The following is a 25534-nucleotide window of genomic DNA, read 5'->3' as shown; positions in this document are numbered from 1 at the left end:
AAGGAATGACTTGTATTAAAAGTGGATGATGCTATGTAAAATGGGTGTGTGCGACCATAAATGGTACTTATACTAAGAATATAATCACATGATCAAGATCAAGGTCACCTGATACACCAGCACCAGTTCAGTATAACATATTATTTTAACGTTTAAATCTTCGTAAAAGGCTTTAAACAGTTAATGATAACATTATACTTTAAAAGAACTGTAAAAATTTATTAATCGGATAAGATATATAAGATAAATACGTAAAATAAAGCTATAAGTTATAAATATAAAAAAATAACGAATGTGTTTATATTAAATGCATAATTAAATGATAATTATTATGGTTATTTAATTAGAAAAATACGATAAATATTAAATTTTTATATGGCTTATGACTTAAGATTATATAATAATGAACAGGAGTTGGTATCTCCTATAAAGTATGGCATATTACTTTAACGTTTAAATCTTTGTGAAAGGTCTTAAATAGTTGATGATAGTATTATATTTTAAAAGAATTGTAAGGATTTATTAATCGGATAGGATATATAAGATAAATACGTAAGATAGGGCTATAAGTTGTAAATATGGGAAAATAATAAATGTGTTTATATTGAATGCATAATTGAATGATGATGATTGTGGTTATTTGATTAGAAGAATACAATAAATATTAGATTTTTATATGGTTTATGATTTAAGATTACATAATAATACCCTTGTTCTTGGCGATGTGGCATCATACCAGTTTAATAATACCTTTGCTTTTAACAATGTGGCATTACATTAGTTTATTAATTTTATTACTTTATAAATTATTAAAAAAAAATAATAAACGTTTATTATTATTAAATTATAAATTATTAAAGCTATTAAAGCTATTAAAAAAAGTTTAAAAATTATTATTAATAGTTTTATAAATTTTATAATTCGTAAAAGTTAAATGTAATATTAAATTTCGTTAACGTTAACGTTAAAAATAAAAAAATTATATATTATTATATATATTATTATTAATTAACGATATTACGTAAGGCTTTATTAGTTATTTCGTACGATTTAAAAAGTAATTATAAATTATATTAAAGTAATAATGCTTTTTTTAAAGCTTTTTTACAGTTAAAGTTTAAAGATTTAATTGGAAAAATTAAATAATTTAAAATTAAAAAAATTAAATTAATAATATTAATTTAAAGCTTTATTTATTAAAATAAAATTTTAATTAATAATGTAATTATAATAAGTTTTAAAAAGATTATTAATTTTAATTAAATAAGTAATATTATTTTAAATTATTTAATTATTAATTTAAAAAGTGGTAATAGTTTTAATTTAAATAATATATTTAATTAAATATAAATATTATAATATAATTAAGTAAAATTATAAATTTATTAAAAAACGATATTAATTTTAATATAAATTAAATAAATAATTATTAAAATATAAGAAATAACTAATTATATAAACTAATTACGTACCATTACGTGCGTAAGGTTAAGCTTAAAAAGGTTTACCTTTTAAGCTAACCCATACACATATAACTTAATAATAAACAATAACAAATTATAATAGCCTCATTTTAATACCGTATGTTTCGATTCCTTCCTTTTTTTTTGCCGTACGCTTATTGGTATATACCTAATCCTTACCTAATTATTACCTCATACCTAATCCTTCTTATAGTGGTGGCATATTAGGCTATTTCACGTGAAAGTGGATGTGCTATACGTTTAAAGTTACTGTTTTATTATGTACTACTTTGATATTGAACTGGTGTGGTGCTACATCGCCAAGAGCAAGGGTATTATTATGTAATCTTAGGTTATAGGCCATATAAAGGTCTAATATTCGTTGTATTCTTCTGATTAGATAGCTACGATTATTATTATTTAGTTATGTATTTAATATAGATACATTCGTTATTTTCCCATATTTATAGTTTATGGCCTTATTTTGCGTATTTATTTTATATATCCTATCCAATTAGTAGATTTTTATAGTTTTTTTAGAGTATAGTGCTATTATTAGCTGTTTAGGGCCTTTTACGAGGATTTAGACGTTGAAGTGATATGCCATATTCTGCAGGAGATACCAACTCCTGTTTAATATGCTACTTAATATAGTGTAAACTCCGTACGCGTAGCGTCTTGTCAGAATGTCAGAACAATTAACCATTTGTGGCATTTATGGGGTGTATGCTGTGTAGCTCATATGCTAGTGTCTCGGGTTTATTTTTCGACATTGAGTAGTTTGGCCGAGATGCTATTATCCCTAGGACTAGCAATTCTCGCAAGAAGATTGACGAACTAAGCATCGAGCTTCTGATTATGAGCCTGCTTCTGCTTGGTGCTCACTGCCTATACCAGGCTACTAACACTGATAAAGTGGTAATACGTTGATAGTACTTTAATATACCGGAGCGTTTATATGCCCAGTTTTATTCCGTATTACTTAGTTCTCGCCACGAAAACCGCTCATGCTTTCTTCGCTTTCTCCGCCCTCGACTTCTTCCAGGCCTTGATCTGGTTCAACAGGCCAATAACCAGAGGCACCCCTACAGGGCCTAGCAGTGGCAGATAAACAGCAATCTTGTGCTCGTCGGGGAAGTAAAGTTGTCCTACCATACTCTTCTCGAAAAATGCGCGCTCGGCCTCTACGTCAGCAATGCGGGCGTGTTCGAGCCCGTAAGTTCCTCCCAGGTTGGAGCATGCGAGTTGTAGGTGGTACATAGACTTGGCCACGCCGTCAGCGACGCTAGACGGGATGGATATGCTCGGCAGAGCCAATGAGAGACGAGCTAGCGACGCCAGAGAAGAGGAGGCACGCAAAAGCAAGTCTGCAGATCGGATGCGCGTGAGCGTCGACAGTTGCATGGGTAAGGATCCCGATTGCGGTGTGCCGAGGAGCGAAAGCAGATGCGAGGCGAATGTTAGGATAGGTTGTTTCAATACCCCTGAAGATACATGGCTTGTGGAAGGGGGTGGTAAGAGGTATACGGAGCCCCATTGCGGTATAAGCCAAGATTGGGAAGTACCAACCTCCGAGGCGGTTCCTATGGTTTGGTTGCCGATGAATACAACGAAATTGACCGTTGGAGCACCTCCTATAGAGGGCGACAGTGGCCATTCGGCAGCATTGATAAAAGAAGACAGATCTTCTTTGCTTAGTACCTGCGATTGTACACCGGGAGCGGCGTACAGCTGAACTTGGGTATCGATGGTAAAGTTGTGGATAGGTCCGAGCAAATCCAATATCGGTTTCATGTATTCATCTATAGCAGACTCGATATCCCAGCTGCTCGGAGATGGCCCGCTTGTGAACAACGAGAATGTGAGATGGTAGGTCCGGGAGTATTTTAGGGATCTCGTCATTCGCTTCGCTAAAGAATCGGCCGAGTCTTGAGATGCTTCTAGAGGCCGTTGTTCGAAGGGTATGGAAGACTTTGCTAAGAGATATGACATGACCTCCCGCTCTTCTGAGAAAGCCAATCGAAGCTGCGTTGCCAGGTACGTCGCAAAGCCAGAAGAAGCAGCATCGGATGCTGGTATCGAGTTTGGAGGATAGGTGATTTCGAGGATGGGCGCTTGAGAATGGAGGGAGGATGCAGCGGCGTCGCCAGGACTTAGTCGTACCGTGAGAGCAATGTCTGAGTCGTGGATTAGATGTGTACTAGCTGGTGGAGATACTTCGAGCTGTATATGATGTGCTTTAAAGTCGTTGGCAGATTCTAGAGCTTGCTGTGTAATGCGCACGAGATTATCGGTTTCGTCTTTTTGTAAGGTCGGCGCATCGATTGCGATTTTAATCGGGAATACTGGACTGCAGGCCTTGGAGTAGAGATAAGTTAGTAACATATATATTAGATATTTACAAAGGTTGCTCTAACCCTGCCGTCGGCCCAATCCATCATCTGGCTTAGGGGTAGGTCTGCCCGATATATCGTCGTTGTCTTCCACCATATCGGCAGCCCTAAGAATAGTACAATAAACCAGAAGGATGCGACGATGTAGGATCGTCTATGAATATCTTCTGGCTTCTCCGGCGGTGGCTGTTTTCGCGTCAACAGCGGGTTTGCGCCGTTGTTTATCTTAGAACTACCTCTATCAATCGCTGCAGCCGGTTCAGTTTCGGATGAGATGTCATCGTGTCGGGTTGCGGAAACAGACGACGACATGGCTACGTATATTAACGGGACTATCTTCTCGAAATCATGACTTTGGATTTTAATTGCGTTGTTGGTGCAGGATCAAAGGTGTTAACGTGTCGCAAAATGACAAATTCCAAATGTATATGAGATACGTAAGATACCTGCATAGATATGAGGTACCTAGGTACCTAGGTAGAATGAGAAATGACAGCGGAAACTTTCCGGTGCTGCTTTCCCCATTGAATATTCAATCAGTTCCATCTTCTTTATGTAACTATACGTAGCTTCGATAACCTAAAAGAAGTAAGCATACTGATAAAACAATCATTATGCTCCAAGCCACTATCGTAGAGAATTATGCTCATAGGCGAGTCGTAATAACCTTGTCTCGACTCATCTTGGATTACATTGATGTTCTAATCCTAGAATATTCACCACCTATGTATGTACAGTCACTAACCAACTTATTAACCCCAACTAGTTCAATCTTTGGATCGGATTTAATAGCAACCATACGAAATAGGATAATTGCTAACAGTCTTGGCTTCGATTTGTGGCCTAAGTAAAGTCTTATCAATGGCTCTTCCTCCTGGAAGATGTCTGAACCTGAACCTGAACTTGATCGAAGGTTGCTTAGTGCTTCCCATCCCAAGCGGACGAGATCCGATATAAGACATATGCATGCATACATAGGTACCTGATCTAGACCATTATAAGAAGCTCATGGGATACAAGTCCTCAATTTTTGAATTTGCTCTGCAGCCTCGGCCAAACATGCCCCGTCCAGCATCCAACGTGTCTACGTTACAAGCCGAGGTTCACAAGTTACGAGGGGTAGCTTGCAGCTCACGGATCAGCCATGACACAACTCCTTACGCACTTCCAGAGCATGAATGACTATGTAAAACGAACGGGTTGGGACGCATATATGTTTGAAAAAATAGAAAATACATAAACTGGACACCAATACCAGCTCGCTTGTACTCCCGAGATCACATCCCATGTCCTATGCCCCAGGTATCCGCAAGGCGGTGATATAATGCGGATCAGGGATTATTAGTCTGCGGGAGGCTTCTCGTAACGAGCCACCTCGGCCCACCAAGGTATGGATGATATTGGTAAACTACCTGATAGTAAGTTAAGCTGATACCTCCTAGTCCTCGCCATGCCTTACGTACCATTTTATTTATTTACTTTACCTCCCTGACCGTACCAAGTTGCTTTTTATCTCTTCTGTTTCATGTATAGGTCACAGGTTTTCTTTTTGCCTTGCATTGCTATCCTACGAAATATTCACGGTCTTGTCAGTGCTTCATTTCTCTTGTATATTTAATTGCTAAGTGGCTAAACTTCTGTATCTACGATACGTTTTGCTTCTTTAGCCTAGTTACCTACCCAATTCTAGACATACATATCTCTAGGAAGCAACTAAATAAGCTAATTTACCGAAGCTGGAACATGCCGAGTAAGTCCCAAACACAAACGCAGTCCCTAGAATGACGGAGTTGGCTACCTGTTAAACACCAAACTTGGCTTACGTGGTTCTCCAATTTTGCCTTTTTTTTCCTTTTGTTTTTCTCCCTCAGTACTAATCTTCCTTGTAGCTTCTTTAGCGCTTTCCCTGCCGGTGGCAGCGGCGGGGCTTGCATATCTCAATGCTAAGACGGGATTTTGGTATGACAGAGCTATGCTACGCGGCACTCTGCCGGCCATCTTTCGCCTCATCAACCGGGAGCGAAAAGACCGCTGCAGTACATTTTATACGCTGGAAGAAGCCGCAAAAAATAAGTCGACCAGTAACCGGCCGTTTATCCGCTTCCAGGATAAGTCATGGACGTACGCCGAGGTCTACGAGATGGCGCTGAAGTACGGGAACTGGTTCAAGACGAAGTTTGGCGTCAAATCTAAGGATATCGTCGCCGTCGATCTTCAAAACTCGGATCACTTCATATTCATCTGCTTCGGCTTATGGTCCATCGGCGCAAAGCCGGCGTACATCAACTATAACTTAACCGGTCAACCGTTGGTTCATTGCGTCAATACGGCGAATTCTGTCCTCATATTGGTCGATCCAGAGGTTGCGACGAATTTCGACGACACCGTCCGTGAGAAGCTAGGAGATCTGAGAATCGAGTTCTTAACAGGGGAGGCAAAGGCTGAGGTCCTTGCTACTGAGCCAGTACGACCGTCCGACTCTCTCCGCTCTGGCGAAGTGTCTAAAGATATAGCTATTCTCATTTATACTTCTGGTACTACGGGGCTACCGAAAGCCGCCATCGTGTCCTGGAAAAAGATGACCTTGGCGGGATCTTTCGTCAGTGGCTTCTTAGGGACGAAAATATCCGATGTATTCTATACGGTATGACTCACCTCCTAATATTCTACAACATAAGAATCTAATCCATTCTAGTGCATGCCCCTTTATCACGGCTCGGCTACTATTATGGGTATGAGCCATTGCTTGGAAAGCGGCTGCACTTTTGCGATCGGTAAAAGGTTTTCAACCAAGACGTTTTGGAGTGAAGCGCGCCAGCACGATGCAACCATGATTCAATACGTGGGGGAGACATGTCGTTACTTGCTCGCAGCACGGCCACAGATCGACCCAGCCACAGGCGAGAACATGGATAAGAAGCACAATATCCGTATAGCGTTCGGCAACGGTCTACGGCCAGATATCTGGGAGAAATTTAGAGAGCGGTTCAATATCGAAAGCGTTGCCGAGTTTTACGGGGCTACGGAGGGCAATCTAGCGACGTGGAACCTTTCCCGCAACGATTTCGCGACCGGAGCCATCGGGCGTTTTGGGATCCTCTACCGACAGATTGCCAAACTTACATCTGCAATTGTACGGCAAGATCCCGATACAGATAGTCCTTGGCGCGATCCCAAGACCGGCCTCTGCCGACATGTGAACCCCGGCGAAATCGGCGAACTGCTGATGACGTTGCAAGCCGACACGCAAAGGGACTTTCAAGGATATTACAACAACCATGAGGCGACGGAGAAAAAGATTCTTCGGAACGTGTTCAAGAAGGGCGATGGATATTTTAGGACGGGCGATCTCGTCAGTTTAGACAGCGAAGGTCGTATGTTCTTCCACGACAGAATCGGCGACACGTTCCGGTGGAAGAGCGAGAATGTGGCGACGACAGAAGTGAGCGAGGCGTTGGGTACGCACCCGGCGGTACAGGAAGCCAACGTGTATGGTGTGCAACTACCGAATCACGACGGAAGGGCTGGGTGTGCCGCACTCACGCTAACCCAGGAAGTGCTTGATGACACGCTACTACGGTCGTTGGCGGAGCACGCGCGTAACAAACTTCCTAAGTATGCCGTGCCTATATTCTTGAGAATAGGAAAGGGGCTTACGGCAGCGGTTACGGGCACGAATAAGCAGCAGAAACACGGACTGCGTGAGCAAGGTGTTAACCCAACTCTAGTTGGCGACGATGAGCTATTCTGGCTCAAAGATGGAACGTACGTGAAATTTGGCAACAGTGACTGGAATCGGTTGAATGCCGGCCAGGTGAAGCTTTGAATTTGATATTCAAAGGGTTAAGTCTCGTTGGAATGCAGCGACGATTTTACGAGATATGATATACAGACAAACCGATAAGATAGATAATATCATATATGAAGATGATCTGCGACTATAAAAGATATGACGGGAGGAAATACTCTCTTTGGACAGTTGCTGAGAGATACTTTCATATAGGTTTCCTAATAGGTTTATGCTGATAGGTCACAGCTAACTAGTACGTACCTACCTAGGTACATGTACCCATTGAAGGCACTCTACATGTACCTATGAGGTAGGTACACATTGGTCCACTAACAGAAACGCTAATGCATGCATAAAAGTACCCGCTGCTCCCGTTACCTGCATGTAGGTATAGAATAGAAGTTCACCCCTCCTACCCCTCCAAAGACAGAAGAAAAGAAAATAATAATAAAAATAAAATTTTCATATTTTAACTCTTGCTCAGACAATTTACAAGCCCCCCCTTCCCCTTTTTATTCTCGCCATGTCATCTGAATTAAGTGCGCCTCCCATCCTTTCGACACCAGCAGAACATACGTTTACCGAAGACCCAACATCGTCTTCTGCGATCCCTCAAGCGAAGCGCCTTCATAGATCCGACTATGAGCTTTACCAAGTTTACGAGATCGCCCGAACAGCCGCCGAGATCCAACAGAATGGCTGGAAACGAATAGCCCTTCAGTTCCCCGATGCTATGTTACCAGATGCGCCTTGGGTTGTCAGCGCGCTAAGCTCAGAGTTGGAAAAAGGCCAAAATGAGGTACAAGATCGGAGCCAGCGCTTATATATCCTGGCGGACACGTCGTATAGTGCCTGCTGCGTCGATGAGATCGCAGCGGAACATGCGAATGCTGATGGAGTAGTACACTATGGCCGTGCATGTCTAAGTCCAACCTCAAGGCTACCTGTAATACACATATTCACGAAGCAGACGCTAGACTACGACGACATAGTCGAGGCGTTCGAGAAAGAGTTCCCGGAGAAGGCCGATAAGGTAGTGGTGATGGCTGATATCATGTTTCAAGAGCATGTTGGTTTTATAAGTAAGCTATTAAAGGAAAGGGGGTATGCCAACCTCATCGCGACCGAAATATTGCGAGATCCAACCGGAGCAATACCAAATCGTAAACTTATAACCCCCGATACGTCTATTAATTTGAACGAGTACCATCTATTTCATATTTCAACCCCTCCTACTTCCCTCCTCTTAACTCTATCCTCTCGTCTCGCCTCTTTAAGGATATATTCGACACCCTCGTCACCTTATACTACGACATTTGCATCTCCCGACCCCAGCGCCACTCCTGGTTTACTTCGCCGCCGCTATGCGCTAGTAATCCGGTTTGCCACGGCATCCATCATTGGAATTTTAGTCAACACGCTCTCCGTAAAGAACTATATGTCCACCATATCTACACTGAAAAGCCAGATTGCGGCCGCCGGCAAGAAGAGCTATATCATTGTCGTTGGCAAGCTAAACGCCGCGAAGCTGGCTAACTTCGCCGAGGTGGACGGCTGGGTTGTCGTTGGATGTTGGGAGAGCGGGTTGGTCGAGCAAGAAGGCCTTTGGAAGCCCGTTATCACACCTTTCGAGCTTAGTCTTGCGCTACAGGGCGACGAATACAGGGTTTGGACGGGCGAGTGGTGGGGTGGTATTGAAGGCGTCAAAGCCTCCCCGGTTACCGACGAGAATGATAAGAAGTTGTCCAAACAAGAAGATGTGGCCAGGTCAGTACCTGAAGGAGTTGAAGGAGGTGTCGAGGACGAAGAGTCGGAACCTCCCGAGTTCGATCTCCGTACTGGCAAACTCGTGAGCCATAGCCGGCCTATGAGGGTCGCTATCCGAAGCGCACCACGATGCGGGCCTGAAATCGAGGTCGCCGGTCTAAGCTCTGACCGGGGAGGTACGAACTCGGCAATCACCAAACGAGCTGTCGGGGATGTGGCCTTGGTAAACGGTATTGCGAGCCCAGGGGCGGAATTCTTAAGATCGCAGAGAACCTGGCAGGGTTTAGGTACAGACTTCGGTGCCGAGAACGATGGCGAGGAGGAGAGCACTGTCGTTGAGGAGGGGCGTAGCGGAGTCGCGAGGGGATATACTGTGGGCCAGGACCAGTTACGGGCGTGAAATACCTCTTACTTTACCGATGGCAATTAAATGAGGTCACATCGGTAACAAGCGATACTTCGGTCTCTGAGGATAAAAAGCATCATGGGATAGCGAGTTCTTATAGCAGTATAACGACCAGTAGGAAGATCCAGGCAAATATCTCCCGTTCAAGAGCATCGGCTTAGAGTTAGGGGTCAGCACGGATATTCTGTCCCTCGCAACCAAAAGGCTATAATACTATGCGTCTCCATTGACGCCTTTTGCCACATCACGCCAATCGTACGCTCCCATATTAAGTAGACATGGGTACTATTATCGAGCATACAATATGGATGTCCAATACGACGAGCGACTCGAGCCCATAGGTTATGATGTCTACCTAGGAACATATCACGCCCTAGGTCATATTCTTGTGGATAAGATAGGAACCCATGACTTCTAACATCTGCAATGTACATACTTCTCAGCCTATAAAGTATATACCTTGCAGAGTCAGGTTAGAACCTGCTGATCTTACGACGTCAGATATAAAATTTAACTAATTGCAACCTATACTCGGACTAATTCATATACGTTTGTATAAAAATAGCATGGTCTACGAAAACATATTAATAAGGAATAGGGATAACATTACGAGAAATCCTAATATCGTCATTATCTCACTTGTATTCTGTCATTACACTGATAATATATGTACGGCGTATTGAGATATATTAAACTAATAAACAACCAGCCACCACGGCTCATGAAGCGTTTAGACACATAGATGGGTACTATAGCGTCGTAGAAGCGAAATAAGTCATAATCATCAAACTCATCATCATTGAGAATCAAAATAGGCATACGCGACCTCGTTTGCTTCTATCAGATACTCATCTCATCTCAAGTGTTACGTCGTCTCGGATCGAATCGGGCCTATTCCCTATTGCAACTCATCTCAAACCACATTAAACAAATCAGTCGTTCCGAATATCCTGTTATGGTGAGAAAATGCCGATTCCTCTCTACGGATCCACACTCCCACACTCCCGAATCCCATCGTTCTCATTTGTACAACCACTTGTATATGTGCCAGATATATAACAATAAGCCCCACTACCCTATACATAGGTGCGGCGGTGTGAGTGTGTGCTGTGTCTGCTATGAGGACTGCGACTGCTGCGATGGCCGTGGCGGTGAGTGTGCGTCTCGCGGTAGTACGATGTGCGGTCAGCGGTGCCTGCGCGATCGCCGTGTAGACACGCGAGAATGCTAGTGATGAAGAAGAAGACACAATTCATAATGCCGAACGCGAAGGAGGCCTTGAGCATAGCGCACGTCTTGTCAACGTTAGTGTCCCAGTTGGTAACGGAGGCGCTGCCAAAGGGACCGAAGCTGACGTCGTAGGGGTCGCCGCGCGTAATATGCGTGCAGTCGGCAGTGGCAATCATGCGCAACGTCCACACCGCTCCGATAAAAGCCCCCACAAACAGAAGATCGAAGACGGCGACGAAGGTCGCGTTGGCAGACGAGCGGTGGTAGCTAAACAGCGTGTAGATAGACCACGCCAAAGCTAGTACCGACACGATAAAGAGTACTAGGATATAGTTGGGCGTGAGCTGATTTAGCTGCACGTAGCCGTTGACGAAATATGCCAACATGCCCACCGTCGGGATCTTTCGAGGGAGTTATCGTCAGCGCCAATGCCAATATTCTTTTCTCGAGGGAAAGAGAAGAACTTACTAGTGTAATGATCTGCATGAATCGCCAAAAGGCGAAGAAGATAGCGAACATCATTTTGCCGGTTCTCCAAGCGTGTGCGATCCGAATACAACGAGAAAACAGTTGCGCGCGCGCAAGTAGAAGGCTTGCGACTAGGAAGAAGGCGACAAGAAGGTGGAAAGACGATTGTGAGAGAGGGTGTGTGTAAGTAGGGAGAAAACAAGTTGAAGAAACAAGTTGAAGAAACAAGTTTAAGATGAGGGTAAGCTGAAGGTCGAATTTAGGGACGGGATTGGCTTGCACGCCAAGAGCTGCAAAGCAAGGCGGCTGGTAGAGTTGTGGGCTGGGATTTCACCGTCTCGGGATCTTATGCGCCTTTTTAGTGGTAGGTCTGCAGATTCGATCTGTTAATCTCTACCAATACGCTATTATTGAAGACAGGAGATGCTGAGACCGAGCCGGATGATTTTATGACGCGTTTTAACGAGTCGCAATCTATCCAGTTACAACTAACGTAGGTAGTTAACTAGGTACCTAGGTAACCTTCAACTTGAGTTATGTTATGTTATAGTTAGGAGGTATCTAAAGTAGGTACCTACATATAACCTCGTTGTCGCTATTTGCACTTGTTGCACTAAATCAAGGATGGGTGAACGAGTAAACCGAATAGCGGGGTTCCTCATACGAGATTATGAACACTTATGACGTCGGGAGAGATCACCTGGGGAGATTTAGGTAATGGCCAGCTTAGAAGGCTGTAATCGTCCTGGGTTAGGTGTCACCTAGGATACATGCAAAAGTATATGTCAGCTGTAAATAATTATCCTTCCCACTTGGAATCGTTAATTCTCAAGTCCATTTATAGAAAAGTAGCGGGGTTAGGACCCTTTTGATCTGAGGTGGTTGGTCAAGAAATAGGTACTCGGTGTATATTCCAAGATTCCAAGGTTGTCGCAAACTGGTCCGTGCTCTGTGAGCTTCCCCCCTAATCTTTACTACATAGAAGATCTCTATCTAATAGTTGTACGAAATATTTTAGGAATTATAACAGCGCTTTAGTTATCATAAATCCTTAAACTTAGATCAAGGGCTTTATACATGAGTTATTGCAGTCACGAGCAGACTATTTAATGATATAGAGTCCAATAAGCATAGATACCGTAAACCGATTCATTTCGAAACGTTGTTGTTATAAAGCGAGCAAGACTTTAGAATACAACTCGACTTGAGCATAACAAACTATGAACTTAGCTAGGATTCCTCGTTAAAGGTACCAAAACCTCGTATTCATTTCAATCTTGCAGTTAAAGCAAAAGTCCTTACAACTAAGACCACAATGGAGATGTAATTTTCTCGGGTTTGAAGCCATGACAATCGGCTATAATCCTCCAGTCCCAAGTCTAATAGTAGGATATAGGAGTACCCTCGTCTAAAATAGCAATGATTATCACCATCCCGATTACCTATCATCTCTTCTCGGACCGTTCAGCAGGAAGATATAGCCGTCGAAGACTATCATATGTACATTATGGCTAGGATAATATTTTGAGTTCTTTTTCATCCACTTCGTTACCTCAAAGTATAAAATACATCAGCCTTTATGGTCTCAATATGGTCTCAAGTAATTGAAGCCGGATCTTAAGGAACTTCGAGTCAACTATCATGTTCCTACTTATCGGGGTCTTAAAAGAATCTAATTAAACAGCTTGATTGCGAACTATCTAACCTAGGATCTTATATATACCAGGTAGAGGAACTAGCAGTAGAATTTACAGCACCCCTTTACGTAACTACACGTGTTTCTTGTAGCATAGACTCACTCTCGCAATATGGGGTCGGAATAGTACTCGGCATATTTCCTATTCGAGCTGCTTGACCTGGGTATGGTTGGTTAAGAATATTTCTAAACGACCGGATGCGACACCGTGATCCGTGCTACTTTAAGTGCTGGGATAATGACTCCGCTCGATCGCTTTATGAACTGCTGCTAAACGGCTGCCTATATCAAGTCTATTGGTATTATGAATTTACGTAATATATGCATAATTACATATGACGGGCTCCGCGGCGTCCACGATCGCCGTTTTGGTGTAGTTTTCTGGATTGATGGCGATATCCTGATTCTTATAACACTCGGCGACAAGAACGAACTAGTATAGCATTTTCTCCATTTTTACCACGCCGTTACTATTGTTGTCAAATGGAGAACTCGGAAAAGCCAGTGGTTCCGGCCGTTGATGCGCTCCTCACTGACTCTTCGCCCCCTGACCTTGAACACGCAAACCACAATGCCAATACTCCTGAGCCGTTGGTGCAATATGATGGCTCGCGGAGGAAACCGCTTGCCTTTTATATGTCGTTTCTAACTATCAACATTATGTGCTTTCTTGTTTCAATAGACGCTAACATCCTTGGTGTTGTGATACCGGTATGACATTTTGTTCTGATCATGGTTGGTTTTGAACTACCTAATAATAGTCTAGGTCATAGCCCACGAGCTTAACGGAACTACACTGGAGGCTTTCTGGGCCAGCATAGCATTTTTGCTTGCGGTATGCGTCGTCCAACCAATATATACCAGCATATCCAATGTTATCGGCCGCGCGATACCTCTTTACTCATCCTTCCTCTTCTTCATCCTTGGCTTATAATCTTCGCGGTGTCACGAAGCATGAGTGTCTTGATTACCGGACGTGTTATTCAGGGGTTTGGGGCCGGAGGCTTAGACGTGCTGGGCGAAATAATCCTTGCTGATATAACGACCCTAAAGGAACGTCCAAAGTACATCGGATATCTGTTTATCCCGATGCTGGGAGGCACAATTCTCGGTCCCATCCTTGGAGGTGTCTTCAGCCAATTCGTAACGTGGCGGTGGATTGGGTGGATCAATCTTCCTCTATCAGCTCTAGATCTTCTCCTGGCGTTGCTTTTCTTAAGTCTGAAACCTATTAATCTAACGTTCCGGGAGAAGATGCGTCGACTTGACTGGGGCGGTATGGCTTTGTTCACCGTCGGATGCACGCTATTCGCGTCGCCGGTTGCCTGGGCCGGTGCCATGTTCCCGTGGTCTTCCTATAAGACATTGATTCCGCTGTGCTTGGGCGCTGTAGTGTTGGCCATATTTGCATGGTACGAATCACGACCCATCGAGCCCGTCTTTCCATATCGAATCTTTAAGAGCCTCACAGCGTCTATGGCACTCCTTACATCATTTTTCCATGGCATGATTACTTATAGTGTTGTCATGTATACCCCATTATTTTTCCAGGCCGTATATTTGGACAGCCCGTTACAATCTGCCGTCATCTGTCTCCCACTTTGCTGCATTTCCGCCGGTTTCGGTCTGTTCTCAGCTATCACAGTGGAAATAATTCGCAAGTACCGGCTGCTTATTTGGACTAGCTGGATCCTGGCTGCAGTCGGCGTGGGAATTTTCAGCCTCTTAGACCGTTCTTCCACCCTTGCGGATAAAGCTTCCCTTCAGGTTCCCCTCGCCATAGGGATGGGCAGTCTGTTTGCACTTTTGAACCTTCCCCTGTAGGCTAGCTTGCCGAATGCAGACGACATGGGTCTCGCTGCCGGAATCCTAGTCTCTTTCCGACTCTTTGGCGGGCTTATCGGCTTAGCTATATGCTCTACAGTGTTCAACAACGTTTTCGGGTCTCAAATCGACTTGCTTGGACCCTTGCCGGGTGGCCTGGCTATCTTGAATGATGTACGGGAGGCGGTCGGCCTCGTACCACTTTTGAGGGATCGAAATATGACAGCCGAGTTATTGGATAAAGTGATTGAGGCATATAGGATGTCTGTCTCTGCCGTATTTTGGACGCTTGCGGGGATAGCTGGGGTAGGATTCTTGCCTTCTCTGTTAAGTAAAGAGAAGTCATTGGAAAGTGAAGAGCTGGGAAAGCAGCAACTAGAAGAAAAGCGATAACGGGCCCCTTAATATATAACATATTTGCTTGGAATTTCTTGACTTCCTTAATATTATATGAATTTGGCATTGTATTAACCTTGAGCACTTACCATAGGACAGGTACCTAAAAAGTACATGTAGATCCTATTGGGAAACCGTATTTAGTACATATCATAAAACCTAACTACCTAGGCAATATATCTCATCTTCGACGGAGCGGGTATGGAAATCCAGGGACCTACAGACGCTGGTTCCGAGCGACAAGAGAAGCCTCTCTTAATAACTTCGTCGTTGCTCGGCCCCCCTCCTTACGTGCTTGATCCCCAAGACCTCCCGGATTCATTCGATCCGTTTCCTGGCAAGATTGGCAGCCAATTTCGGCAGGTCGATGAAGACACGTTGGTCAAATATGGACCCAAGGTCTCCCTAGCCGAAGCCGAAGCCATGGACTACGTTTCCCAACATACCAGTATCAAATGCCCCAAAGTTCTCGGCGCTTATGTACTCAACGGGGCAGGTCATATCATCATGTCTTTCGAGCATGGTAAATCCTTGTAGGTATTCTGAAAAAGTGCTTCCGAGAAAGACAGAGAAGTAGTGATTGAGCAAATGCAGCGCTATATGAGCGAGATGCGTAGCATTAAGGGTGACTATGTAGGCGGATTTAATCGTAGCCCTTGCGTGGCGGGCGAATTTCAATGGGATTTTTATCACAGCGACCATAAGTACGGCCCTTATCCCGATGAATTTGGATTTAACGAAGGGATCATGGAAGCTTTGTCGCGAGCTAGTCCTGGATCTGATAATATGGATCCCGAATCACGGGAATATAACGAAAGATATGCGATTCGGCAACTCGTGCACTCTCTCCGCAACCACGAGATTGTATTCACGCATGGAGATCTGAATACCGGGAATATACTCGTACAGGATGATATGACGGTGGTTATCTTGGATTGGTATACAGCAGGATTCTACCCGGCCTACTGGGAGTGGTATAAAGCAACCTGGCACGGCCTATTTCAGCCAAGTTTCATACGCCAGGTAGAACGGTATATTCCACCTTATTGGCTTGAAACCAATATCATGAATCAGATGTTCAATAAGATCCTCGGCTAGGCACCTTAAGGGTCACCGCTGATTACCTCCTAGGTTAGATAGTATGCATCGAATGCAGACAACCTAAATGGATTATTTGACTATTTGCTTTTATAAGTAATTCGTAATTCACAATGGTTGTAAAAAATAATGTCGTTTATAATTGTTTTAATTGTTGTAAAACCTTAAGCACCAGCCGCTAACCTTAGCGATCGCCCATCCAGTAACGAATCACACATGCAGTTCCCATAAACGCCCGCCCTAAATCCTAGATTAGGTACCTATGTACCTAACCTCATATGGACATGTATATTATTTACATGTATGTACCTACATAGGTACCTCAAGTATATTCCCAATTTCTACCTACTTAGGTACTATTTATCCTCCAGCCATATTTACAATTTATACTTTTCTTGGGAATAGCAAATAATAACAAACACATATCATCCCTTACCATGCTTACAGCGACCCGTGGTGAGGAGGTGGATCGATACACCGTATCTGTCGTCCTCTGGGGTGGCGAGAAAGCGGCTGAAGACTCTAGCGGACACATCGCTATCGCAGTCCACAGTAGCGTACCGCAGCCCATAACTTGCCATCTACACCACGCGCGCTGCCCGGACCAGGTACGCTTCATCTATGAGTCGCGCCCAGAGCAGAAGTTTGATGCCGACCCGGCTCCTCGCGGGCGATGCAATATACGCATCGACTTGTCTGCCGAAGAAGCCAGAGTCGCCAACTAAGTACTGGCCCATTTTGGCGCTGACGAGACTCAGCTACCATTTTATGGCGAATGCAACTGTCATAACTGGGCAGCAGGTGCCATAGGAGCATTGGAGAAGGCGGGCCTAGCAGAGTCTGGAGACGGAGAACGTTGGACTGCTCTGATCGGAAAAGGTCCATTAGCTATGCAGATGAGCTGCATCAATGATGCGGGCAGGCAGTGGGTGTCTTGCGAGAAGTTCAATCAACCCCGACCTGATTTTATTGATGCGAAATGGGGCGATAATAGTGGTGAAGTGATTGCAGCGGGACGAGTTAGTCGGGACCGGATGGAACATTTACAAAAGCTGTTGCAAGCGAGAAATACCTAATAATTCCACCTAAGACAATTACCTTAGGTACCTAACCTCTGACCTACCTCAATGAACCTAACCTATATGCTACTAAAACAGCCCCAAAGCCTTTTCTGGGTATTACCTAGGTATACATGCATTCCTTTGTACTCTGCTCATATCCTCAGCTCGTATCCTCATTACCCGCATATCAAATATCAGTAATAAGTAAATAGGTGCTTCCCTTATCCAACCCCTTTACACCTATCCAGAAAACCCGCTCACAATCCCGACAAAAAAAACCTGCTTGTATTATTACAAATACAGCCCTTCAGCTATCCTCCTCGATAACAGATTCAAGTTCGTCAAAGTCGCGGATTACCGGTCCGAGTCCATCAGAACTATTTGGACTTAGGATGGGTGCGCCGCCTACGCTTGACGGGCTATGGCCAGGGTCAAGGAAACCATCCATTCGCGTAACGTCTAAATTGAGGTCTAGTGGTGCTGGCGCCTTCGTACGGCGTATCCCCATGCTAGTACTCATGCCCTGCGGCCGTCTGGCATCCTCAAGTCTACCGCCGCCTAAGCCAGCACTACCCGGCCCAAACGTTGCGTAGCTGCGTTCGCTCCTGGCACCTCGCGAACCGGCAAAGCTCCTGTGGCCTTGATAATTCCCCGCTGATGAGGACGGCCGAGCAACACTCGAGGCAGCATCGTCCGAGCTACCCCACGTCGTAGTAGGTGTCAGGGGCAAAACAGTGGTTGGGGACAGTACGCTTCGCGGCGTATAATACCCACCGTTACTAGAACGGCTGGTCACAGTTCTAGGAGGCCGCGGGAACATATGTGCCTGTGCTCGCATCATGCGCAATACGGGATCACCCGAGTGCGCGTTGGAATTAGTGGACGTGTCCGAGTCGGCACTTTCGCCGCCGCTAGCGCTGCTGTTCTGCTGCCACGTCCGGGGCGCGAGCCAGCAGTGCGAAATATCGTGGCAGGCCTCGGCTGCTGGGGCCGATGCGCCCTTCCACGGTGGGGCTTTGGTGCCCTTGAAGCGTGGCGAGAGATGGTATGACACGTTATCTTTGTATCGGACATTGGGCGCATCGACTGATACGCTGGCCAGGGTTTGCAAGATTACGTAGATAAGTACCCAGCGGCCGCGGCGGGCGACGAAGGGGTTTACGCTGCCGATTTGGTCTGCCTTCTCAAACTTGACGAAGCTTTCTATTAGGTCAGACTGCGTAAAGTTAGATCCTAAGATGTATATGTTAGTTGCCTCGGTATACGCTAGCTGCGCACGCCTCTCGGCAATGCGGTCGTCGGATGCTTGTTTTGTGTTGTTACTATTATTTTTCTCTTTTTTAAATCTTTCTCTACTTGAACTAGACGAAGCTGGAGCGTTTGGTAGGATTGACTCAGGAACAAGCGGATAAGGGTGCGGGATATGAGGAAATCGCATGCGGTTGTCGAACTCGATCAGCATATCCGTGAGAGGTAGGTCAGGTGTATCTGAGTCGAACGACTTATTACCGCTCTCGGAGACCATCATCCATTTTCGACTACTGCGCGTCTCCGACTCATCCCATACAATATCTCGGTTAACCAAGTAGTCGTAAAGTGCGCCGAAATCTTTTTGCATTTGCTTTGCCAACGTCCTGCTCAGCCATGTCTCCTCGCCTTCCTCAGTTCTCGCACCCGCTTCAGGCGGAGGCCAATAGCCATGAATCTTAGAGTAATGCGATATGAAGAATTGGCGTAAGCGTTCGGCGGCGTCCCTTGCAGCACCTTTTGTGGCCGGACCGGCAGTTGGCCAGATATCCCCGCAAGAAAACTCGGCGAGACGCTCTTCCGCGGCTTGTACGCGAAGCTGCGTCTCAAGGCAAGCTCGTTCTAGAAGAGCCCGCGTGATAGGCGTGATGGTTCTGAAATCTTTGCAAGCTTCTAATCGAGAGTACATCCCGGTGCAATGTACAAATGCCTCGAACCAACCCTCTTCCCATCGTACCTCTGGCGTTTCTGACCACGCGAGAAGGGACACGGCTGTTTCTGGGTCGTTGCGACAGTCATCAATACCGCGAGCGGATAGGTAATTTAAAATAGTACCTAAATTATCTGCCTCGGAAGGCATATAAGCCATAAGACGTGTTAGCAAGTCGGACAACGCTTGAGAAAGTGACAGGCCAACTAGGGATGCGTGGTACAGAAGCGCGAATACGTTGCGAGTTGTTATAGCGTACCGATGCGCTTCAAGCTTGCCCATGTTCGGTGGTGTTGGAAAATACATCTCATAAGAGATCTGGCCGTCGGCGTCTGTAAGACTAGTATCCTCGGATACTGGGGGTGTGGGCTGACCGTTCCGGCCCAGATTGTAGCCAAGTTGCGGATGTGAACCATGCGGCCGTAGCATCGGAGGAGCACCGATAGGTGATTGGAGTGTGTGCATTCGTAAGTCACATTCGTCCTCTGTGGACCCTTCGCGAAGTAGAGTAATAAGGAAACGAGATTCTGTCGCCTCGATAATATGAGACGACAAGCGGAAAGAAGGGTTTGGCCGTGGGCTCTGCCCTTTGCGACCGAAGAAGATTATAACATCGCCGTTAGGATCCCATAATTCAGGGTCTTTCCGGAGTTTGTTCCATCGTTGAACAGGCCTCCCAGCACCGATCCAACGCTTGATTGGGGGCGTCGTAAAAGGGGGAGGGACTGGGGGCAGTTTGGTAGACGGAGGCGGAGAGACTATCTGCTGATACTCCGGATCCCATACTAATTGCTGCGGGCTTTGTATAGACGTCGAAGGAAGCTCGTGAACTTTCAAAAACTCGGAATCATGGTAAGATCTTATCGCAGCAGAGGACTCGGACCTGGCAGTTCCTAAAGCCTTCTTCTTCTTAGTTCCGAATGTGAAGGCCTTCGTAAGGTTTTTACGGAACTCGTCGCTCTTCTTATCTACTGCGCTTCGAAATCCCGAGCGTTCTATTCCCGATACGTCCTCTGTCCTCAAAACCGGCTTCCTCGTCCTAGCGTACGCAAAGTCAGGCATCGGTCCCTGGTGCGGCATACTATTATTACTGCCACTCTCCTTCTTGCCGGACTCACTTGCACCACTCTGGCTTCCACTACTGGGGTTGCCGAAGTTTGCGATCCGGGTGCGATAATTAACCAGATCCGCTTCCCTTAGCGGTTCGGAGAACTTGAGGAATCGCGCATTCGTTGTACCATATCCGGTACCCTGTGGGAAGCCGGGGTCATTGATTGATACGTCATCGCTCTCGGAATAGCGACTGTTTTCTGGAGACCGTACACCCGACTTCGTGTCAGTGATCTTTTTCCTGACGTAGGCACTGCGTCCAGACATTGCACCGGGGGCGAGGCAGATGGCCTACTCGTCCAGTTGTCAATACGTTCAGCTTATAGTGGTGTAACGTAAAGTCTGGTACCGAAATTCTTCAGTTGAATAGAGTCCATTCAGTGATGCAATATGGGTCTGTTAGAGCCTCATGTAGCTCGCTCGATTCTAGTGACGACACGTCCCACAAATGTGATAATTCGAGGATTATTGGGATATCGCAAATCGCAGCGTTAGAGGCTCGACCCGTGTTACGCGTATCCAGTACGAAACGCAAAGGTGAGCTAGAGGATCACTGGCGACTATACATAAGCGTAACTCCGCGATCAGGCCACTTTGGTGCATAAATATGAAATAGGAGACGATAAGTCCCAAGCCACGCGAGAAAGTCCAGCTGTCTTAGACTCGTAGGCACGTAATCGAATATCTAACCGAGAATAAGAGCCCGAAATACTGAATGAATGAATAGGGGGGGATCGATAGTCTAGAGAACACAAGGTCTCGGAAGGGTGGGCAATGTTGATAGCTATCGATAATCAATGAGCCTGTGGCGTCTATTATTGCTTTTTGCGATATTTGAGAGCCCCTCTTCGGTTTACCTAGCTGAAACGGGACTCACACGACACGGCTAGTCATGGAATCGTAGAAGGAAATGGATATGTCGAATTTTCTTCTACGATCTTGCTTCTGGGGTTAATCCAAGCTCCCAAAGTAATGTGTATAGATATTCTCGTCATGTGTTATTGACAGTCAAGGACATTATGAATAAGTACGTCAAGATAATGTATCGATGTGGGGGATGTTAGAAGTTTATCAATACCGGGATCTTGACTCTAGAATATTGTCCGTGGTGTGACTGACCTATAATATGATTGGTTCTCCTTCCCTGTGCAGCGGTGCATATCTTAGGTACTGACATCCCTGGATTTGTTTTCTTATTGTACATATTTTCTGTTTAGGCCTCCTATATTGGTTATTAGCAAAGATGTCGGGACTATAATTCGTACGTATTTATTGAGCCAGGAAAATCCGTGAACGCCTTTGGAACAAGGGAACCGAGTTTACCAAGGTACATAAACTACCCCCTACTACCCAGCCTCTTCTTGTATGTAATGCCTTATCTTGCGAACTTCGAAGGGAGAAAAAAGGCTGAGATGGACACAACGGACAACAAGGCGGGATGATCGGCAACCGTTAAACATGGTGTTCAAGGAATGTTCCGTCAAGATCCCCCAGGTTTAGAATGATGTAGGGATAGATTGATCAGGGTTGATCAGGTAGGGTTGCCCTACGCCTGGGTCCATAACCGCAATCATATCGAAGCTTACGGCTTGGCACCTTTTCTCGAAAGCTGAGGTTTGGCATTGGTGATATTGGTGCAATAGTAACAGCGCAACACAGAATCAAACGAGATGCTACCCAATTACAACAGGTATATAGTTGTTATACGTACATGATATGCATGGTCGGTATATTTTCGTGGTGTTTTGATAGATTATGTTGCAATGAAGCACCTCTTAGTTGAGGTACTTAAGATAAGTACATAGATACTTAGCTCCACAGCGGCAATCGCCAGGTTATGCAGAGCTAGTTTAGCGTTTAGCTAGGATCAATTGAAGTTAATACATATCCTGTTAGCTTACATAATGTGCTACATTACATGTACCTAGGTACAATACCTAGGTAGGTACCTACATATAACAAGGTGCCCGTGAACTAAATCAATCTGCATCGTACCTATTTTGCTACAAGAGTACTTCATGCTTTTGTATTGAGACTGCCTCTTTCACCGATAGCATTGAACTGTTTTACAATCATACAACACTCTATTAAGCCTCATATCCAACCCCCTTAGGTAGCCTACACTTGACGTTGTCATTGTTAAGAGTTCAAGGAGTCAAGACAGCTTCCCCGACAACCTTAAACATGCCCTTTTGGTATATCTCTTTACCTTCCAGCTCACAGAACTTCGAACCAATTCTCTTCAACTGTTTTTAAATATGAAGATTGCTGACCGCTCCATCCTTCTTAGAACTATTTTCTGTTTGCTTCCCATCTTTCAGCTGCCATGAAATTACGGGCCTGCACTCGGGAACATGCATTGAGCAGGATCGGCTAGGCCGCTTCTAACAAGACATGTCTTTGTTGGCTTATCAACCGCGTACTACATAGTAGTTGTATTTTGTTTCAGACGTCCCTCTGGATCTTGAACGTAGAAGAACCTCAAATGCTTCTTACTCTGCGTGTACCTATGTAGGTAGGTAAGTAAGTAGTGTTTTGTATTATCATATCACCTAGCCCGGGTCGTTCTATCAGAGTAGCCATAACGAAACCTGGAAAGTCAGTATGACATATTCTTTTGCGTAACTCTACGTTTGTTGTTCAGTTTTGCTTCTTTTGGACTTGCTTGTGTTGGACTTGCTTGTGAAAAGAAACTAAAGAGAAACACACCTAGACATTGGTGATCTATGGACTACCCCAACATATGCTGGGATAAGGCGTTGGATTGATTCCATGTTGATAGCTCTTTTGGATTTTCAATGAAGCTGTGCGAATTAAATATTCACTTCTTGTTGCAACGGAGCCAATTTAGAAGCAGGAAGGATATAAAGGGCAAGGACAACTTCATTACTTAAGGCAGTAGCTATCTACAGGTGCAACTGGTTTCAAAAAGCTAACATCAATAGACACTTCATATTCACCTCCAAGTAGTCAACCTCCACGTTGCCGTTATTTATTCAGGACATAACGACGTGACTACAACATCTCTACTTCTTTGCCGACGCGATTCGTAGTCCACGTTTCTTGCATCGCTCCTCAAAGCTGACGAGTCGGGCGTCACTGGGCTTATACTCGGCAAGATGTTGTTCTTCTTCTGAGTTAGACTTCGCGGCAAACTTCTCCGGCGAAAATTCAGGGGAAAGAGGGCTGAATCTAGCTTGAACGATCTTGACCAGGGTCGGAGACTCCGGTTTAACTTGGGCTATAGGCTGGGTGCCGACGTGGGAGATTTCTTTAGCAAGAGCCTTGAGAATCTCAGACTGAACCTGTACCATGGTCTTAGTCTTTTCCTGATTGAACTCGCTATTGAGCATCCCTTATGTTGTTAGTAGGCATAACTAGATATCATTTCATATACGTGTTTACACTTACTGCCAGTCATCTTTCTCACGGCTAACAAGTACTGAGAATACGGAGCTGTCGTGCCTTCAATATATCCAGCATCGTAAGCATCCTTCCACAGCCGAACCAGCGGGTTGCCATTACGCACGTGGTACAGGATTGTCTGCTGAACCAAGTGCATGAGAGGCTCCCGGTTGGCATGGTTGGCCAGGTTGAGAACAGCTGTAAGTGCAAATATGGTTAAGAGAAGGTCATTCGGATGTGTTGAGGAACTACTAACCAGGGTTTGGGGGAAAGAACTTTGCTAATAGCAAGTTAGTATATGATACAATAGAAACAGTCGAGTGAAGAAGGCATACATGTATACTTGCTGCCGTCTTGAGCTATATCTCCCTGGAAATCCATGTCTAGAATATTTGGATAATGGTTGGTCTTCTCTTGGATGTGATTTGTTGCAATTTGGGTGTCTATACGACTAGAAATCAACTGGAAAGTTCTAGATAATTGGTCCACTATAGGGAAACGTAGGCTGTGCTGTTGGCAGGACTACTCTAGTAGGGAAATGAGCGGCGTGGCGAAAATCCAGAAAAGGGAAAGAGGCGAAGGCAATTGCAACGAAACAAATATCTAAGTAGCACACTTCTTGATGCTACATGAGGTAGGTTAGAGGTATTGAAATTATGAAGTTGCGTGAAACCAAGAGGGTAGGTGGCGGTGTTTGCACGAAGCAATCAAAAAACATTACGCATCAAAGACAAAGAGATGTGGGAAGAAGTTCGAATGCCTTCGATAAGGCAGAAATAAGGCAGAACATACATCAACTCGCAGCACGGAGAGTATTGTTGCATGAAAGAAGTTAAAAGAGTTGAAAGTTTAGTAGTGGGCAGAATGATAATTTAAAACTTAGTAGGCAATAATACCTAAAGGCGGTGATAGACAAAGTGATGTCGATTGTGACTACGGGCTAATGTTACATACCTAGGTACCTACCTACCTACCTACCTATGTAGGTATCTACATGTATGCTGTGATGGCAGAAGCCTAAGACGACACGTGCACCTGCCTTATCATATATGTACCTATTGAAGTCAACGCCTAGGTACCTAATGTTATACATGTAGAGACAAATAAAGTTCCGAATGGCGTCAATTAGGAGTGGCTACTACATGTACTACCTGTAGGTACCTAGGTATGTATCAGGCTCCTTCCTCATATATGCCATTGGGTCAGTATTAGATATCAGATAGAGAGAGAGCATTCAACAAGAGATGGCTATTTCCCAAATCGACCTTATCACGGATATTCCAACTTAATTTCACCTACCTTAGGTACCTAGGTACCTAGGTAGTCCACCTATGTATTGTATTGGAGAACTAAAGCTCCCACGACTTAAGTCAAACCACCCTTACTGGGGCCACCCTAGTGGGGGCCACCCATTTCCCATACAAAATCAACGATTTCGCATATCTATATTTAATTCAAGAAAATAGATAA

At 44.8% G+C, this 25534-nt stretch overlaps 9 protein-coding genes across 9 annotated transcripts; 5 read left to right on the top strand and 4 right to left on the bottom strand.

The window, feature by feature from the left end:
• Nucleotides 1-1950: 1950 nt before the first annotated feature.
• On the bottom strand, nt 1951-4279 carry F4813DRAFT_378122 (phosphatidylinositol-glycan biosynthesis class S protein). The gene is made up of 2 exons (XM_049245309.1): nt 3881-4279; nt 1951-3821 (listed from the first exon to the last, which is right to left on the bottom strand). The coding sequence occupies exons 1-2, from the start codon at nt 4166-4168 to the stop codon at nt 2469-2471; spliced, it is 1641 nt and encodes a 546-aa protein (XP_049094365.1). The 5' UTR covers nt 4169-4279; the 3' UTR covers nt 1951-2468.
• A 937-nt stretch (nt 4280-5216) lies between these two features.
• Nucleotides 5217-8124, top strand: F4813DRAFT_321572 (acetyl-CoA synthetase-like protein). Its single transcript, XM_049241004.1, has 3 exons — nt 5217-5606; nt 5746-6500; nt 6552-8124. The coding sequence occupies exons 1-3, from the start codon at nt 5600-5602 to the stop codon at nt 7680-7682; spliced, it is 1893 nt and encodes a 630-aa protein (XP_049094364.1). The 5' UTR covers nt 5217-5599; the 3' UTR covers nt 7683-8124.
• F4813DRAFT_321581 (diphthamide biosynthesis protein) lies at nt 7926-9901 on the top strand. Its single transcript, XM_049241006.1, has one exon. It carries the CDS (start codon nt 8170-8172, stop codon nt 9811-9813), a length of 1644 nt encoding a protein of 547 aa, XP_049094363.1. The 5' UTR covers nt 7926-8169; the 3' UTR covers nt 9814-9901.
• An 865-nt stretch (nt 9902-10766) lies between these two features.
• F4813DRAFT_321578 (uncharacterized protein) lies at nt 10767-12300 on the bottom strand. Its single transcript, XM_049241005.1, has 3 exons — nt 12096-12300; nt 11518-12030; nt 10767-11450 (listed from the first exon to the last, which is right to left on the bottom strand). Exons 2-3 carry the CDS (start codon nt 11569-11571, stop codon nt 10896-10898), a joined length of 609 nt encoding a protein of 202 aa, XP_049094362.1. The 5' UTR covers nt 11572-12030; nt 12096-12300; the 3' UTR covers nt 10767-10895.
• A 1396-nt stretch (nt 12301-13696) lies between these two features.
• On the top strand, nt 13697-15430 carry F4813DRAFT_394738 (MFS general substrate transporter; the record flags this gene model as incomplete). Its single annotated transcript, XM_049247601.1, has 4 exons — nt 13697-13924; nt 13980-14048; nt 14267-14980; nt 15038-15430. 4 exons carry the CDS (start codon nt 13697-13699, stop codon nt 15428-15430), a joined length of 1404 nt encoding a protein of 467 aa, XP_049094361.1.
• Nucleotides 15118-16531, top strand: F4813DRAFT_401284 (kinase-like protein; the record flags this gene model as incomplete). Its single annotated transcript, XM_049248388.1, has 2 exons — nt 15118-15956; nt 15999-16531. Exons 1-2 carry the CDS (start codon nt 15635-15637, stop codon nt 16529-16531), a joined length of 855 nt encoding a protein of 284 aa, XP_049094360.1. The 5' UTR covers nt 15118-15634.
• A 437-nt stretch (nt 16532-16968) lies between these two features.
• On the top strand, nt 16969-17753 carry F4813DRAFT_401280 (uncharacterized protein; the record flags this gene model as incomplete). The annotated part of the gene is made up of 2 exons (XM_049248387.1): nt 16969-17244; nt 17290-17753. 2 exons carry the CDS (start codon nt 16969-16971, stop codon nt 17605-17607), a joined length of 594 nt encoding a protein of 197 aa, XP_049094359.1. The 3' UTR covers nt 17608-17753.
• On the bottom strand, nt 17754-21629 carry F4813DRAFT_321448 (uncharacterized protein). The gene has a single exon (XM_049241003.1). The coding sequence runs from the start codon at nt 20924-20926 to the stop codon at nt 17900-17902; it is 3027 nt and encodes a 1008-aa protein (XP_049094358.1). The 5' UTR covers nt 20927-21629; the 3' UTR covers nt 17754-17899.
• Nucleotides 21630-23524: 1895 nt separating this feature from the next.
• On the bottom strand, nt 23525-25127 carry F4813DRAFT_378104 (uncharacterized protein). The gene is made up of 4 exons (XM_049245308.1): nt 24400-25127; nt 24321-24344; nt 24071-24262; nt 23525-24014 (listed from the first exon to the last, which is right to left on the bottom strand). The coding sequence occupies exons 1-4, from the start codon at nt 24443-24445 to the stop codon at nt 23686-23688; spliced, it is 591 nt and encodes a 196-aa protein (XP_049094357.1). The 5' UTR covers nt 24446-25127; the 3' UTR covers nt 23525-23685.
• Nucleotides 25128-25534: the final 407 nt, after the last annotated feature.

Source organism: Daldinia decipiens, assembly GCF_022478715.1.
Source record: "Daldinia decipiens strain CBS 113046 unplaced genomic scaffold F4813scaffold_76, whole genome shotgun sequence".
In the NCBI taxonomy this organism is placed as follows: domain Eukaryota; kingdom Fungi; phylum Ascomycota; class Sordariomycetes; order Xylariales; family Hypoxylaceae; genus Daldinia; species Daldinia decipiens.
The sequence above is the reverse complement of the archived record's forward strand: the minus strand, read 5'-3'. Positions and strand labels throughout refer to the sequence as shown.